The 15,107-nt window shown below is 36.1% G+C and overlaps 1 protein-coding gene across 1 annotated transcript; it reads left to right on the top strand.

The window, feature by feature from the left end:
- The first annotated feature begins 5,579 nt into the window (after positions 1-5,579).
- On the top strand, positions 5,580-14,930 carry LOC123673810. The gene is made up of 3 exons (XM_045608502.1): positions 5,580-9,987; positions 12,833-12,994; positions 13,905-14,930. Exons 1-2 carry the CDS (start codon positions 6,698-6,700, stop codon positions 12,891-12,893), a joined length of 3,351 nt encoding a protein of 1,116 aa, XP_045464458.1. The 5' UTR covers positions 5,580-6,697; the 3' UTR covers positions 12,894-12,994; positions 13,905-14,930.
- Positions 14,931-15,107: the final 177 nt, after the last annotated feature.

Consider the following 15,107-nt stretch of genomic DNA (forward strand, 5'->3'; position numbering starts at 1 on the left):
TGTAACGTTCTGGCCATCATCGTTTTTGAAGAAGTACGGACCAATGATTCCAACAGCCCATAAAGCGCACCAACCAATCAGTTTTTCTGGATGTAACGGTGTTTCGACATACACTTGAGGATTAGCTTCACTCCAAATGCGGCAGTTTTGTTTGTTGACGTAGCCATTCAACCAGAAGTGCGCTTGATCGCTAATGGACGTAGTGCGCGATACGTATTCCGCACAGAACCATTATTTTCGAAATAAAATTGCACTATTTGCAAGCGTTGTTCAGGCGTGAGTCTATTCATGATGAATTGCCAAAACAAACTGAGAATAAATCACTTACAGCTGTTAAATCGGTAGCCATCTTGAACAGTAATGCCAACTTAAAGTTATATACCTCGAAAAAAAACACCCGTTATATCTAATAAATATATTATTTTGAGATAATAATAATAATAATTATTGATCCTGTGAGACATCATATGTATAGGACAAATCAATCTACGTAAATACATTCACAAAAGATAATTATCATCTAAGTATTCCCTAATACTATAGTATGCTCTACAAAGCATTACTGACTTAATTTTCGTTTAAATTTTAACTTACCCAAAATTTTGATAGTATCTGGTAAATGATTTCACAGTTTCATAATTTGGTATAATGGAGATGACTCAAATTTTGTAGTTCTATGAATAGGCATGGATAAGTAGAGTAACTATGAAAACTAAACAACTTGACAAATAGTGATTCATTTTCTTCAACATATTGCAAAGACTTAAGAATAAAGATACAAGGTACTGTCAGAATACCATTTGCAATAAATATAGGTCTGCAGTGATCTCGATAACCCAGCCTGAACATCATCCTAATTATCCTTTTTTGCGATATAAAAACTCTGTTGAATTCAACATAATTACCCCATACTAAAATATTATGGGCTATATGGCTGTAACATATACATTACATTTAAAATTGCATCAAAGGGAAGTGAGTCTCTAATGCGTCTTATAGCATAAAATTATGAGATCAATTTCCTGCAAACATGATCCACGTGTTCACACCACCTCAAGTTCTTATCAGCGTATAAACCCAAAAACTTTATTGAATCGCTTGATTTCAACTCCATGCGTATAAGAAAAATTAATGCCGATAATGATAACATTATTTTGTTGAAGACTATACTTTGTTGAAAACATGCCAGGTGGATGATCTTTCCACATTCTTCAGTTCAATAGAATGAACTGGAATTCTGAGAGCTATTGAAATGAGTCGGAGTTCTCTTCAGTATCTCAAAATCAATATTATTTAATTTATTTGGTGAATATGAAAATTGTACATTGAACATTGTATTAAATTGTATTCCAAAATAAACATAATGAATCATATTAATAGTAAAGTGGCAATTCCATACGATATTCCATGAATTTTTTCTTTTATTGGCACACGGATTTAACTTTTGATCGCATTTTTCATAAATGAATTCCTTAAGAGCAAATTTAAGGATTGTTAAGATAAGGTTATCTAATATCAGGTTCATATAATAATAACAGGTCCCTCATCGGGCGCAGCCCTCTGCGAATAGGGGATGCCCAACCCCAGCTTGCTGAAAGTATTGCGGGGAAACAAAATGCCTGCTGTGAAATAAAACCCGACCCCTCCATAAAGTGCAATATGAAAACAAACCTAGGAAAATAATGAAATAAACGAGATCATGGTGGTGTGGCAACACTTGACGCCACGTCGGCAGAGGGCTGAAGGCTCCCCAGGTAGTTATCATGCGAATATCTCAAAGAAAAAATGCTTAACACAACAAAATCAACACCTATTTATAAAAGTGATTCCAAATCATTCAGAATTCATCAAATCAAATGCGACGACATCGTTTGCTGGCAATGTCAATAATGGTTTTAGTATAACCAGCAGGACCGAAGTTACAATATGAAACACGACAAAACTTTTGGCACCAGTGTATGAAGACTGATTATATCAAAACTGTATAAAATTAACTTCAAAGTCTGTAGGTACTTGAGAAAGACGAACAGAAACAAACATCTTCAAGACAAACCATAAAACAATGGTGACCAGTCGAAAAACAATGCACAAAACGTACACCCCTATTAGTATCAGGAAACGTAGAATGTGGGCATTTCGATGTCTTGATTTTCCCGATCCCGCCTCTCAAAACAATACTCAAGAGAAGGAAGACCAAAACAAATACCAACTAAGATCACTACAAGTCAACTCACCAACCACAGGAAACGCGAAGACAAGAATGTCAACCTAAATGAAGAACCAGAGGAAATCCGAGAAAATGCAATTTTGATTCAAAAGTAAACCAAAACCAATCCCTGGCAACCCAAAGAACTTTCGTACAAAATAAAAATCAAAAAGATGAAAAATGGAAAATACAGTGAATAAGACAATATCACCTATGGAATGCTGAAGGAGAGGAGAGACGGCATAGAACAATCATTGCAGATCCTTTTGAATAAATGCTCAGAAGAGGGTTGAATCCCAGAACCGTGGAAGAATGCTGAAGTTTTTCTGTTCTTTGAAAAAAGGAGATAAGTTGAAATTGGAGAATTATCGCCCAATCAGCCTTCTCTCTCACCAATATAAACTCCTCACCAAAATCATTACGAACAGACTCACACATAAATTTGACTCATACCAACTGGTGGAGCAAGCGTTTAGCAAGAGTTTTGGGACAGTGGACCACCTTCAAAGTAAAATTACACTTATAGAAAAAACCTCAGAATACTTACCCCAACACTTGCCATTCATAGATTTCCACAAGGTATTAGATTCTATCGAAACATGGTCATTTGTAAAGCAATGGACGACGTTAGGATAGATTCTAGATACACAAATCTTTCGAAATATACAGATTCAGTTAACAATGCTCACTATTGGAAATTTTGGGATAGCAAAATTATTTAAATTTTGATCGAATCTGCAGTAATCGGCGAATAAACTTGAATTATTTATGACCCCACACACTGATGGTTCTAAAGTGGTCAAACACGATAGCACCCTGTTTTTTCAAATGAGAATGCAAGGGGTGCAACACAGAGGTGTACAGAAGGGAATAATAACAAATTATTGTCTTTATTATGAAATATATATTTAACCCAATTAAAAAACAAGAACATTTGATTTTATTTACTCATTATAGAATCAGTCTTCTGTTTTTCTTCTTGAATCTGCTACTTGATCGGCATTAATATCTCTATTCCATAGTGAATATTCATGAGAGCCAATCCGTTCGGTTTGCTTTCACTTGTTTTGTTTCTTGAGTAAGTGGTCTCCCTAGATTTCAGAAAGTCCTTTCTGGGGTACCAGAGAACATAGGTATAGTCTCGAGTATAGAACTCAATATTTTCAGCAATATGTAAATATTTAAATGAAGGTTTTTATCACACTTGTCCAAGCATTCCAAAGCAGATTTTGGAGTAGATGAGATGATGGACATAACTGCCTTCTACACTTCAAATTTTGCCTTGACAACTCCAGAACTTGCTGCAAAATTCGGTAACACACCAGATGCACATACAACTTTACGGTGTTTCTTGAACCTTTCAATCAATTGATGGTTTATTGTGTGTTCCAGAAATAGAATAAATAAATTTATTTTATAGTATATGCACATATCCGACTCAGGAGTGTTGGAGCACTTCAAGTGCCTTCTGACGGTGCTTGGAATTTGCAGTTTACTGTCATTTTCTCTGGACAACATTTTCGCTTCATCATAAAGATGAAGGTACTCTTCGTCAAAGTTACTTTAAAAGCATTTCTAATTCGAGTTTTCATATCTTTCATCGTTGTTGAAGGTACCCGAAGCACTTTATGACATATCTTGTAGGCAAGTTAACGGTACCACTTCTGCCAATCCACCTTCTTGGAAACTGGATATTGCCGATAATTTTGTAATTCTCTTCTAAACATTGACACATTCCCTTCAAAGAAAATATGGCTACCCATCTACCTCAATGATATCACTCAAACGTTGAGTGACCATCATTGCTGATGATCCAATGGTGTTATGAAATGAGGATTATTTGTGTCATAATAATGCAAATTACTAGATATTATTCTCAAATGGTCGTTTTTGTTGAATGTAGGATCTCAACAGCGCTGGCTAAAAACAATAACTTATCTTCGTTGCACACGTTTTTATTATACTTAAAGGGGTATTCTCAAACCTAAATGGTCACAGGACAAGTTCGCTCAAACCATTCCTTCAAATTTTCGAATTCTCGTCTAGGGTGTCTTGTTTCAGGATATTTCTGTGCATGAATTCGTGATACCAGAAAATTTTCTCTTTTAGCTTTTCATTGAGCCCGTTCAGCAGACTGAACAGTTGTCAATATTCTATAAATTTTCTGCTGAACGCATTCTATCAGTTTCCGCTATCGCTATGGAACGTATGCGGTCGCCATCTTTAGTAGCGAATTTATTAGCGTATTCGACTGGCTGTACCAGTTCGAATTAATTCGAGCTAATTATGTCATTTAGCACTACAAAAATTCGAATTAATTCGCACTGGCGCAGTCAGTCGAATACGCTATATTTTATGCTACTTTTTGCTAACAGCTAACATGTTGAGCAACTGGCATTAGTGACAGTTGTGACAGTTCTTTTGGGATGAAACATATACGTTTATCAACATTCTCAAAATGTTGCTCTGAATAAATTTCCCATATATTGAAGAATAAAATAGTACAATAGTAGGTAATAATGGGTTTTTTTTTTCGAGGTATATAGCTTTAAGATGGCATTACTGTTCAAGATTGTGACCGATTTAACAGCTGTCAACTGATTTATTCTCAGTTTGGTTTGGCAATTCATCATGAATAGACTCACGTCTGAGCAACGCTTGCAAATAGTGCAATTTCATTTCGCAAATAATGGTTCTGTGCAGAATACGTATCGCGCACTACGTCCATTAGCGATGAAGCGCTTTTCTGGTTGAATGGCTACGTCAACAAACAGAACTGCCGAATTTGGAGTGAAGCTAATCCTCAAGTGTATGTCGAAACACCGTTACATCCAGAAAAACTGGCTGTTTGGTGCGCTTTATGGGCTGGTGGAATCAAAGGTCCGTACTTTTTCAAAAACGATGATGGCCAGAACGTTACAGTCAATGGTGATCGGTATAGAGCCATGATTACTAACTTTTTCATTCCTGAATTCAACAACCATGATGTCCAGGAGCTGTGGTTCCAACAAGACGGCGCAACATGTCACACAGCTCGTGCCACAATCGATTTATTGAAAGACACGTTTGGTGACCGCCTAATTTCACGTTTTGGACCTGTGAATTGGCCTCCAAGATCTTGTGATTTAACACCGCTAGACTACTTTCTGTGGGGCTATGTAAAGTCATTGGCCTATGCGGATAAGCCACAAACCCTCGACATTTGGAAGACAACATTCGCCGTGTTATTGCCGATATACGGCCTGCACAAATGTTGGAAAAAGTCATCGAAAATTGGACTACATCCGAGCCAGCCGTGGCGGTCATATGCCAGAAATCATATTTAAAATGTAATGCCACAAGATTATCTTGCGGATAAATAATATTCATGTAAATCGAATAATCCATCGTTGTTTTATGCAATTTAAAGTTCTATAGTTCTAAAAAAACACCCTTTATAATACTGAAAGCAAACTTGGAAATTAAAATCGATATTATAACAGAAAATTGTCTCTCATCATAACATAACCTTAAAGAAGGACCCAGAGAACCTATTGCTGTCAAGATAAGGATCAACCTGTCCAGCAGGGAATACTAACGTTACCAAACTGATGCCTATCAGTAGCGGAGCTACTTACGCTATACCGATCTTTCTGCTGAAAGCGCTCAATGATGTCGAACCAGTTTTTAAGCAGCTTTCCATGTGCTTTGAATTCACCACTTTTTCATACTCTTTTATTCGAAGATTCTTAGCCACCTTTGTTCACTCCCTATCCCGTTTAACAAACCTGCAAAAATAATATAAAGTCATCTTTGAAAATCATGAAGAATCATTCTAGAATGCCCATTTACAATGAAAAATAATAAAGAAATGGAAAATACGAGGAGGGGGTGTTTGTAACCATTTACCAATTATTTTATTCGAGTAAAAAAAAAGGTTCGATATTATATGATTTTTCATGAACATTTTGGAACTGTTTCCTAAATTTTGGGTATGCTCAAAAAATTGAAAAATAAACTACCAAATCAATTACTGATAATCAGATCAAGGGGTTCACTATTAATACATTATAAATAAGGTCTACCAGGTTACTCCCCATCATTTATTTAAAATGTGACACTCTGTTGGCCGATACAGATCGGTGGGCGTGGCTTGTAATTGAAAACGCCCGCCACCGTCTACAAACAAACATAATTTCGTGGATCGTAAGCAGCTGAGGAGCAGTCGCGTATCTTCGACCTACCTTCGGTTCTGTTCGAGCGGAATTCTCATGGAGCATGTCCCTCCACAGTGCATGTCTACTGCGAACTGTCAGATGTGGATCGGTTTTAGTTATGTTATGAGGTGATTAAGATGACGTAGGAACAATAATCTGTCGTGCTACCCACAATCTGTCCATCTACGGTGTGACTCCACAAGGACGCAAGGATTCTAATTTTCTAAACAGTCCGATGTAAGTGATTGAAGTAGTTGAAGTAATCGAGCAAAATGTGCGAGAGTAGTTGAGTGAAATGAGCAGCACCTCGCTGCCGCCCTTGCCGGCTCTCATTCCAATATCAGTGTTAAGAAAAAGTCCCCTAAGAAACAACAATAGTGACATAGGAGACGATCATCATACCGATTGTTCTCCCTGCATAAATCATTCCGATGCACAGCGCTCGCCGCGGCTGTCGACCGAACCAACTGACGTCCTAATCGATAACGCAGAGTCACGTGATACGAACGCCGCCCCACAGCCCCGGAAAATAAGACCTGACCGTCATCGTAAATCAAACAGACAGCGCGAGCATCGTCGTCGTGCGAAAGCGTCGAAAGACTCCGATCAACCGATCAATCCGAGGGTCAATCCCATCTTCGTCTGGGTGAGGCAAGAAGACACTCGAATCGTGGAAGTGAAATGCGAAGATTACGACAGAAGAAACCGTATCCTCCTTACCAAGACTCCACAGGGTTGGCGGGCGACTCCAAGGACAGAAACCTTAGTCCCTTCCCTGAAGGAAGAGGATGACAGAAAACACCATCGTCGTAAGAAGTCCAAGAAGAACAAAATGAAACAGAAATCAACAGCCGTTCAGGTCGACAACACCCTGGACCAAGAAGAAGAAGAACCAGCTGAAAAAGAGTCTCTGTCCAAAGACCCAAACTCCCTTCTTGATTGGGAATCCCCCGTAAACGTCGAATCGTTGTTACCGTCCCATACAATACACATCCATAGGAAAGACTCGAGTTATTCCGATTCGGAACAGTCCTACTCTATCAGAGATATCGTGGAAAGTGAAGTAACCCATAGTGCGCAGGTTGAATCTAAGTGCGGTGTTGAAAAAATGTGTGATAACATCAGCCCGCTTGACAATTTATTGGCTGTGGCTGAATTAGAGTTTAACGAACAAATACAGTCCGGAGGATGGAATGACATCCCTGACGACCATCAAACGGATGACAAGGTGATACCAGATGAGGAACAAAACGTATTCGTGAAAGATATGGAGCACCTAGAAAATCTCATCGAGTCTTGCACTCAAGACGACAACGTTAACTTAATGTCTGAAAGTAACATAAATCCACCACATAAAGAAGATTGTGATTACACTGAGGACGAAGAAAATAACTTAGCGATGAATGATATACTGAACAGGTTAGAACAGTCGCTTAGGAGTCCTGAATCGTCTGAAATGGAATCGACCCAATGTGATACAAAAGAACAATTAGCGACAGAGTCCGAGAGCCTACAAGTGGATTCGAATCAATATGATGAGGTAGGAACGAGCCATTGTGATAATTTACTTGCAACAGATGTTCCTACATACGAGTCTGACAGTTATGCAGACAAAGTGACAAATAACTCAGCACCTAACGAATTAGAAAATCTCATAGAAAAAAGTTTAGATAGCATACTTTCTGAAAACGTGAAACAAGAGGAACCCACGGATTTATCGTTGAAATCGATGAGAGATTTAACGATTGAAATACCGCCTAGGAATGATTATTTTGAGCAGCCTACCGATTTGAGCATACCAAAGCAGAACAAGATGACACCAGGAGGATATAGACCACCTTCTCAGAACTCCGAAGCCTTGCAGTCTCCTCAACCCAGCGGTTTACCAGCAATCCTACCATCGCCAGGCATTCTTTCACCAGGAAGCACTGTTAATATGAATACGAACGTGAAAGAAAAGTCAACTTCACTTGAAGAAATTCCTGCTGGTTCAAGAAATACAGATTTATCGAACGGAGGACAAAAAACTCCGTTAGATTTGGGTAAATGTAGAAAATCTGCCAGTCCTACAGTTACATGTTCGGAAGAAGTGAATAATTTGCCGATTGATGATCAACCCCCAGCGAAAAAACTCAAAATTTCAGAAAATTTAACCTCAACAAATGTACTAGATATGGAACAGAAGAGAAACGAAGACTTGTCTCAAACATCACCGCAAATAACCAAACTTATAGGAAATGATGACAGTTGCCCGATAAGGCAACTAAATAAATTATTATTAGACGAAACACTCAATATTCCCGATCCTATGTTGGTGCCCAAAAAAAATTTGAGGAAAATTATTTCAAATCCAGGAAATGAAATACCAGAACTTTTGAAGAAAAGGCCTGAACTTAGATTACCGGAAGCGTTAGAGTTTCCGCATTTACTCCAAGATCCTGATATTTTAGTCATAACGATACAACAACTAGAAGAAATAATAAAACAACAGAGCTCATCTCTGGAGAAACTATCGAAGACGAACTCCAAAAATGAAAAAACGGATAAGATATTGGAGAAGAAACCTATGGAATATAATGAGAGAGCGAAGCAGCCTATTGAGAGAGATAATTTCCCTAAAAATCATGAAGAATTGAATGGATTTGATTTCAGTGAAATAGATATGGCATCGAATCCAGCATTGAATCCAATGTTATGGTTACCTTACTTGAACCAATTCGAAGCATCACAGTTCGGTGGCAATTCCGATATTGTACAGATGTTAGCCAATACGAATATGGTTAGATCAATGCCAGCACATTCCCCAAATTTCTCTCATCTCATGTTGAATAGTGCGATCCCAGCTGTACCCGGAAATTTTCGATTACCAACCTACAACAACCCATTTGAAATGCATTTGTGGCAAAGGTCAATGATTCAATCGGCGTTATTAGGGCAGAAACATCCCTCTACTAAGCAAGAAACAAGAAGTAGTTTCGATGATTTGATGAAGGGAGTTCAAAACGATGGTTTTAATAGAAAATACATCCCTAGTAGTAGAAAGTACTCGATGGAAAACAAATATGGAATGCAACATCAGTTCTTTCAGACTCCATCAGCGCTCTCTAACTTGAATACATACGCGAATCATCCGCAAGCTTGCCAACTAAATATGAAAAGCAATATACCAATGTTACCTCAGTTTAATAGATGCCTTCAGAAAAGCATGGCCGAACAGATACCTTTTCAGAATCATAAGGTGTCTTATAATCATCAGAAACCTCAAGAAAAACCGTACAATCACAAAGTAACAAGCAATATCCATCTGCAACAAAAAAGTAATAAGCCGAATCATGTTCACCATTCGAAAGAAAAATATGTGCGCAGACAATCGAACCGTGCTGTCAGCCAGCCTATTGATCTTTCAGGTGCCAGCTCGACAGTCGGAGTTAAATCAAAGATAATGCATCAACTGCCTGTGATCGATTCCTTCAACAGCTCGAAACATTCCAGAAACGATGACGTTGGTGAAGTTGGAAGTACAACCGCTAGTATAGAGGAGATGCAGGAAGCTCACAAACATCTTTGGCACCCGCTATTTGGAAAGTAAGTCGAAATTGTTTCTTTTGTTTTCATTTTGTTTTCATTTTTTTTTAATTCATAGGTAATTGTTTAACTACCTAAATTGGGTCCGATTCGACAGAATAAGTTATTAAAAATTCCTACTCGTATTATTCAGGAAACTGTCAAACCTTAACTATGTGTAAATATTGAATGCTTAAGAGGGACCACCAGCACGTGGCTGCTCAGTTCAAAACGAAATTAAAGATATTTCTTCTTACAAATCACCGATTTTCATTGGGTTTTCAAATGATTTCCTAAAACAATAACTTTGTAGAAAGTATATATTTTTTATTTGCGAACGAAAAAATATCGGTATATATTCTTCTTTCACAAAAGAATGGATGATTGTACAATGTACAAAACACTGATAAAAAACCTACCAAAAATCATTACATAGAGATGATTTTGTGAAAGAAATAATCGACCGTCGACAGTGCTGACCTCTACTTATATGCTTCGCAAAGAGAAAGAGTTCAAAATCATTTATTGGTGTTTTGATTCTCATGAAAACAGAAGACTTAGGTGCCTAGGTTTCTTTGGACTCCTTCGCAAAAATTGTAGCCTCTCTCAATATGAACTTCTATATTTTACCTGAGCCCTTAGTTCTTAGTTAACAGTTGGCCTGCTAGTGTTAGTTCTTAGTTCTTAGGAAACGTGCATAAACACCCTCATTGATTTGTTAGCGTTTAATTCTTAGGTCTTAGTTCTTAGGACTGGTGAATAAATCCACCATTATTATAAGACACGGGGTTCTAACCAACCGCCATACACTGATTTTATATTAGGTGAAGTAAAAAGAAATCCATTATTTTTCAAATAGAAGGCTTTAGTTATCTGTATCTCGCGTTGTATGAGTCCGGTCGGGTTCCACTAGATGGTGTTAGGAAGATGAAATTTCGTACTACAAAAACTTTTCTGGCAGTTTTGTGATAAGTTGACTGATTTTATTTCGCGTCAATAATGAACATTAGCAAACAAAAAATACGATATATTTCACAGAAAATGTGAATAGTATTATGGTCCTGATACTCTAACAGCCAATCACACACAATTTTGGTTTCGTCGATTGCGAACTGGAAGGCCAATTGTCAAAAAAATTCGAGGAGAAGCACTGTTTCGATTGCCCAAGAGCTAAAGATTGCACAAAAACCATTTGCATAAGGCTGGTCTCACGAAGAAGCTCGATGTATGGGTACCACACGAGTTAACGCAAAAAACCTCATGGACCGAATTGCCATCTGCGTATCGCTGCTGAATCGAAACTAAATCGACCCATTTTTGAGGCGGTTGGTGAGTAGTGACGAAAATTGGATCACTTCCGACACCGTCAAGCGAAAACGGTCGTGGTCGGAAATCGAAAAGAAAGGTTTGTTTTGTATTTGTTGGGATTGGCAGGGAATTATCTACTGTGAGCTGCTCCCCTATGGCACAACTGTTAACTCGGAACTGTACTGTCAACAATTTGACCGTCTGAAACAAGCAATCGCCCAGAATCGGCCAGCTTTGACCAATAGGTGAGGAATTGTGTTCCATCAGGACAACGCCATGCCACACAGTGGAATACCCAAGGGGGGGGGGATAAGGGGGATATATCTCCCCCCAGGAGGAATGTCCATTTTATGTAACAACCTTATATATCACAATCTTATTATGAGTAAGCAAACTTCTTCGGAAAACTTCTTGATAAGAAGGAAAATTTGAAATTTTTTCATCTTTATCCCCCCCCCCCCCAAGGCTTATGTCTGGGTACGCCACTGATGCCACACACATCAATAGTGACTCGCCAAAAGCACTGGAAGCTTGGTTGGGAGGTTTTTATGCATCCACATTATAGTCCATGGCGAGCAATTTTGCTGGTGAAAAATTCGCTTCAACAGAGGCTTGTGAAAATCTAATGTCTCAATATTTTTCCGATAGGACAAGGGCTCCTATGACAAGGGCTTCTATGAAAAAATGGCAACAATGTATCGAACAAAACGGCTCATATTTGACCTAAATCGGATCATTCTAACTATGGTAATTGAAGCCTTGTTTTTCATGCAATAATAATGGATTTCTTTTTACTGCAGCTTGAATTAAGATTGACGTAAGCGCACTCTTATCATGCAGGAAGATTCAGTTTCCTAGGATGAAACATAATTACACATAAATTAAAATTCTGTGGAGAAGAGTACACATACGGAGACTTTGAATTATAGGTACTGTGAGGTCTTAAATGAAATGAGTTGGTACAGTGTATTTCACGTAAGCGGATCACTACATTTTGTACTGATTTAATTATTTACCTTACAATAAAAATCATTTTACAATAACTAGATTTTGAAAAAATTTGGAATTTGGAAAAATTAAAAAGTGAAACATCAATATGATAGTATTTTTAACGGGCTCTCCAAACTCTCAAGCATAGGTTTGGAAAGTTGTTATGGAAAAAAATGTTTTCAGAAAAAAAACTGCAAATTCTTCTGGTTTTCAAAATCATTGAAAAAATCTGTGAATTAACTTATTTAACATTTATTTGTACTTTCGATTTTCTCGAAAACAAAAAATTTTTCCTTATTCAATAGACTTAAATAAAATTTTCCCATGTTTTCTGAATGCTCAATCGATTTTCAATTGGAATATCTAAATAAAAGGGTAGTTTCATTTATATTCAAAGTAATTTCATTCAAAATATTGTCTATTTTGATTATTGGATTGTTTGATGGTATTTTTTCCAATTAAGCAATTTTGCGATACAATAATTTGAATACTTTATTAGATATTTCTTGTTTATTGACCATTGTCCAGTTCTTTTTGACACTCTAGTATATTATGCATATTTTTCTAGCGATAAATGCCACAACAATACTTGGAGTTTGAATCATCCGATGGCTGTATCCTCTGAATAACATTGGCACATACCTCCAAATCAGAGGAGGACCACATCGTACCAACAACCGCATCAAGAATTCGAAGGACCGACTGGACCCGTAAAAAATCCAATTTTTGGGTGAGATTTCGTATATTTCAGTATTTCCAATTTATACAGGGCGGTTCATAATGAAGTCCTGTATAAGCGTTACTTATGACTTTCGATAGGAGAGTCAAACTTTTTGCATAATATTCCATATAACATAAGACATAGAGAAAAAACATTTTCTTGTCGAATATTTGAATTTGCTCATGAATTTTTATAAGATGAATTCTATCTCTTATTTCAGAAAAAAATTGAGCATATAAGAAATAGTATGCAAAAAGTTTGAGCCCTCTATGACTCTTCTATCAAAAGTTATCAGCTTGCAAATACGGTACTTCATTGTAAAACGCCCAGTATAATTAAGAAATTTTAAGGAATTGTTCCATTGCGTTAATAACTTATCACCAAAAAGTATATTGAATTTCCATGTGAATATACGGCTAAAATAGTTTTTCATTTCAATTATTTCTCTACTTTTGAATGACTAGTGAGCAATAAACAGTATGAAAAAATTAAAAAAAAATAATTATTGTATTAGGAATTAAAGTTTAGAAGTCGAAGGAAAATTAGTTTGGTCAACTTTTTCAACTTAGAATAAAAAAACTCACTTTTTTCAGTTTTTCGACATTTTCTCGTGAAGGGTGCTTCTAAGGTATAATTGATAAGAAACTCATCATTAATTATTTGAGCTTGCCATTCCATTTCTTTATTCAAGGTGTATCATTGAAAAACATTGGTCTATATCTTTGTTTCCGGACATCCTGTATATATCAGAATAATTTCAAATTATGCTTCTGATTACCCTTTACACATCACAAAAAAGATCTTCAAAATATTTTTATTTACTCCCTTAAAATGAGATACGCGTCTTTAGTGGGCCACCCGGTATATATACTCAAAATCAATACTTAATACGTATTTAATAACCGAAATTCCATTTCAGGATTCCTTCGTTTGTATGCAGATGACGCACCCCACGCTTAAGAAGAACAAATCTTGAAGAATAGAATGTTCCTGGTTGTAAAATATAGATATCTAATTGAATAATAATTGATATACGACTCATTCAAACTTGAGATTGAGATGATAGAATAGTACTGACTAATTGGATATAGTTGAAATAATTTGTTGATTTCTGTTGAATTTTTCGTTTTGTTTTTGAATAGAAAGATATTTAATATTATCGTCGTTGAATGGTTTTAATTCTGAAAGGTGAATTAGTTAGATGTAAATGTTACTGAACTCTATTTTTTATTACTTGTACCTATTATTTACGAAGCATGGTTCTTGAGTATATAAAGTAATAATATTACCCTTTCAATTATTTTTATAGATATTAGTGATAATTAATGAAATCTAGCAGCAATTTTGAAGTTACCATACATATTGTATTCAACATTCGTGCTTTATACTCAAAAAGGAACATAATGTACAGAAAATTACATAACTTACTTTGAAGAAATATATTTTATTCCGAAATAATTGGTAATTAAAAGAATTTTTAAATTCCATTGAATTTTGTTCAGAAATTATGGCCACATATTTCTATAATGCTTAGCTATTAATCTCAATAAAAAAATATTTCCTGAATAGGGAGATACTGAATATATTTCACACACCAACATATTATCTTTCTGAATCAATCGAAATGATGAATATATGGCGTACATGAATAGTTGTATTTCTCAAATGTACTTAATTGAATACATATCGCTAATTTTAAGTCTATCAAAATTATAGAATCTTTCGGATATATTTGAAATGTGGACAATAACAGTTACCAGTAGAAATTTAATTTATATATTATATTTATATTCGACGTTTATGAAACTATTATGTGTTTGAGAATTGTTTGTTTTCAGTTTCCTATATTGAATTCAATTCAATTTTTTTTTATTCAATTAAACTAAATGTATATAGTGTACCAAATGCTTATTTACTGATTATTGAATAAATGAACGAATTTCGTGTTTGTAGGAATTTGAATCATTAGAAAATCTTCCTTGAAATGTAGTGGATCGAATAAATCTGAGAGAATACCAAAGATTTGTCGAAGCGATGTTGCTCAATAGACATGAAATAATGATTTAATTTATATAATTATTCTATTCGTTTCCTTATAGGTAACCAAAAACTTATGTTTCAT

Source organism: Harmonia axyridis, chromosome 2, assembly GCF_914767665.1.
Source record: "Harmonia axyridis chromosome 2, icHarAxyr1.1, whole genome shotgun sequence".
Taxonomy (NCBI): Eukaryota; Metazoa; Arthropoda; class Insecta; order Coleoptera; family Coccinellidae; genus Harmonia; species Harmonia axyridis.